This window comes from Ostrea edulis, chromosome 5 (assembly GCF_947568905.1).
Source record: "Ostrea edulis chromosome 5, xbOstEdul1.1, whole genome shotgun sequence".
NCBI lineage: Eukaryota > Metazoa > Mollusca > Bivalvia > Ostreida > Ostreidae > Ostrea > Ostrea edulis.
The window spans coordinates 38,194,348-38,197,623 of record NC_079168.1 but is presented as its reverse complement, the minus strand read 5'-3'; the positions used below and the strand labels follow the sequence as shown (position 1 = coordinate 38,197,623).

The 3,276-nt window shown below is 35.4% G+C and overlaps 1 protein-coding gene across 1 annotated transcript in view; it reads right to left on the bottom strand.

Moving 5' to 3' along the window:
- LOC125652640 (galactoside alpha-(1,2)-fucosyltransferase 2-like) overlaps positions 1 to 1,748 on the bottom strand; it is a 6,740-nt gene extending 4,992 nt beyond the window's left edge. The window contains exon 1 of the mRNA XM_048881979.2: positions 1,522 to 1,748. Coding sequence (XP_048737936.1) covers positions 1,522 to 1,567 — 46 coding nt within the window. The 5' untranslated portion in view covers positions 1,568 to 1,748. The remainder of the gene's footprint in view (positions 1 to 1,521) is intronic.
- Positions 1,749 to 3,276: the final 1,528 nt, after the last annotated feature.

Genomic DNA, 3,276 nt, shown 5'->3' with positions numbered 1-3,276 from the left:
GTTAGAATTCCCATGGGCATGAATTCTGCTCCTATGTTAGCTGACCTGTTTTTATATTCTTATGAAGCAGAATTTATTCGAAAACGACTACACGAGATGGAGAAAAAAAAACCCACATCGTGCTCTGGCCTTCAATTCGACGTTTACATATATTGACGACGTTTTTTCTATCAATAACGATTATTTTCAATCATATGTCGATTCGATATATCCATGTGAACTCGAAATAAAAAACACCACAGAGTCGTCTACTTCTGCTTCATACTTAAAATAGATATTAACGACAAACTAACACCTCAACGTTATGACAAACACAATGATTTCAGCTGCTCCATCGTCAACCTACCATATTTATGTAGCAATATTCCATTATCACCTGCATATGGTGTTTATATCTCTCAACTGATTCGATGCCGAAGATGTTGTTTTGCGTATGGTCATTTTGTGAATCGAGACAGGCTACTGACAAAGAAATACGAAATAGAAAGTTGGGCAAACACGGACCGCTGGATATACTAGAGGTTTCTAGGAGTAGATCGGTCACACCCATGTCAGCCCTTTTCCATGTAATGATGCTTGATACATAAAACAGTTAAGATTTATGTTTTTACTTCAATTTTCTTCTAGCTTTACAACATGAAATGCCAAATTATAAAAAGAGTACTTGTTTCTCCGAGGAATGTATATTGAATGCATGGTTGATATTGGATACTTGGTTGCTAGGAAACACTCCCGTTTTTTTTAACAGCTACTTATTGTTGCGTAATACAAATTTCATAATTCACTTGTATTGTACATGCTGAATGGTATTTCATATAGATGCCAAGGAATTGAATAAAAATATTAAGTACATTCCTAAGAAAATTGTCTGTTTTTATTTGTTGTTAAGATTAAATAATGTAATAAAAAATATTGGGAAACATTTCCTTCAGAACTAATAACTGCATATATCTCATCAGTTACGAGGTCTGCCAAAAACAATATGCAGGAGAAAACAGACCTTTGCAACGAGTCAACAACCACCGATACTCTGTCAAAACCAAGATTTACCAGTAGCCACATATTTCAAAGGTAATAATCACCGATGGAAGGACATGACAGTGGTTATTGACCATGACCCAAGTTGGTCAGATACCGAAAGAAAGCAGACGAATTCTGGATGCACCAGATGAGGTCATTCGAACATCTTGGTATCAACAAACCTACTGACTTCACCAGGAAGAATACAGAGTAAACCTTTACTAGAATATGAGCTTCATTTAGGCCTTCTTGTCTGATGATGTCCCTATCACTTGTACTACAGCCATATTTTTAAAATTTATTATCTGTTAATGTTGCCCAGACTATATATTATTTTTCGTTTCCCCTGAAGAAGGGAGAGGTCGTCCCGAAAATTTGACAATTAACTATAACATATATAAATATATGTTACTTAACTCTATGTATGATAGAATGTCGAATGGTCTATTATTAGATAGTAATATTTCATGAATGGCAACAATTAAAATGAATGCTACTTACATTTCGTCGCAGTCCTTCTTACTTCCAGAAAAAGACGGATCTTCATTGCAGTTACAAGTTTCTTCAACGTTGTTTCAAATTTCACAACAGCTACAAAAACAATTTCACACAGCTGAAAGCAGTACAAATTTAAGGATAAAATTTTGTTTTCGTCTTCAAAATCGTTGAAATAAGAGAGTGCTCGTGAATCTTAACAGAATCTAGAAACGAGACCTATAGCACAGAAAGACGGATCGCTGGAAACAGCAGAAGTGGAATTAGGTGTCAATTGGTAGAAATACCAATCTCGAGTTGTCCGATCATACTCACCTCAAGCCTGCTAATTTGATCGGGCAATGGAATAATTCGTTGTCAAAATCCATTTGTAAAGTATGTATAGAACGCTCTATGAACTGGTATGAAACACGTCAGATAGTCGTTATAAAGATCTAGTTTGTCAATACAACCTATCATTGGGTCAAATGCTGTCTGACGTGTTTCATACCGATTGTTAGGCCGTTCTTGGCACACTGATTTTGACTACGGATAACTCCGTTTACCTGATCAGGATATAGGGCTCACGGCGGGTTTGACCGGTCGACAAGAGATGCTTACCCCTCCTACGCACCTGATCCCACCTCTGGTGTGTCCAGGGGTCCGTGTCACAGGCACCTGAAGTATGGATTATTACTACCCCCCTTTTCATAATTTTTAGTGGCAATGATTTCTCTTAAATGTGTGAATTCCCAGTCTATCTCATTCCTCTTTCGATTCATGTAATCGTTTCACGCTTTGTGTAGCATTGTCATTCATTATGTGTACCAATGTCACTGTGTGTAGCATTGTCATTCATTGTGTGTAGAATTGTCATTCATTGTATGTAGCATTGTCATTCATTGTGTGTAGAATTGTCATTCATTGTATGTAGCATTGTCATTCATTGTCTGTAGCATTGTCATTCATTGTATATAGTATTGTCATTCATTGTATGTAGCATTGTCATTCATTATGTGTAGCATTGTCATTCATTGTATGTAGAATTGTCATTCATTGTATATAGCATTGTCATTCATTGTATGTAGAATTGTCATTCATTGTGTGTAGAATTGTCATTCATTGTGTGTAGAATTGTCATTCATTGTGTGTAGCATTGTCATTCATTGTGTGTAGAATTGTCATTCATTGTATGTAGCATTGTCATTCATTGTGTGTAGAATTGTCATTCATTGTATGTAGCATTGTCAGTCATTGTGTGTAGAATTGTCATTCATTGTATGTAGCATTGTCAGTCATTGTGTGTAGAATTGTCATTCATTGTGTGTAGCATTGTCATTGTGTGTAGAATTATCATTCAATGTGTGTAACATTATCATTCATTGTATGTAGCATTGTCATTCATTGTGTGTAGAATTGTCATTCATTGTATATAGCATTGTCATTCATTGTATGTAGAATTGTCATTCATTGTATGTAGCATTGTCAGTCATTGTGTGTAGAATTGTCATTCATTGTGTGTAGTATTGTCATTCATTGTGTGTAGCATTGTCATTCATTGTATATAGCATTGTCATTCATTGTATGTAGAATTGTCATTCATTGTATGTAGCATTGTCAGTCATTGTGTGTAGAATTGTCATTCATTGTGTGTAGCATTGTCATTCATTGTGTGTAGCATTGTCATTCAATGTGTGTAACATTATCATTCATTGTATGTAGCATTGTCATTCATTGTGTGTAGAATTGTCATTCATTGTGTGTAGAATTGTCATTGTGTGT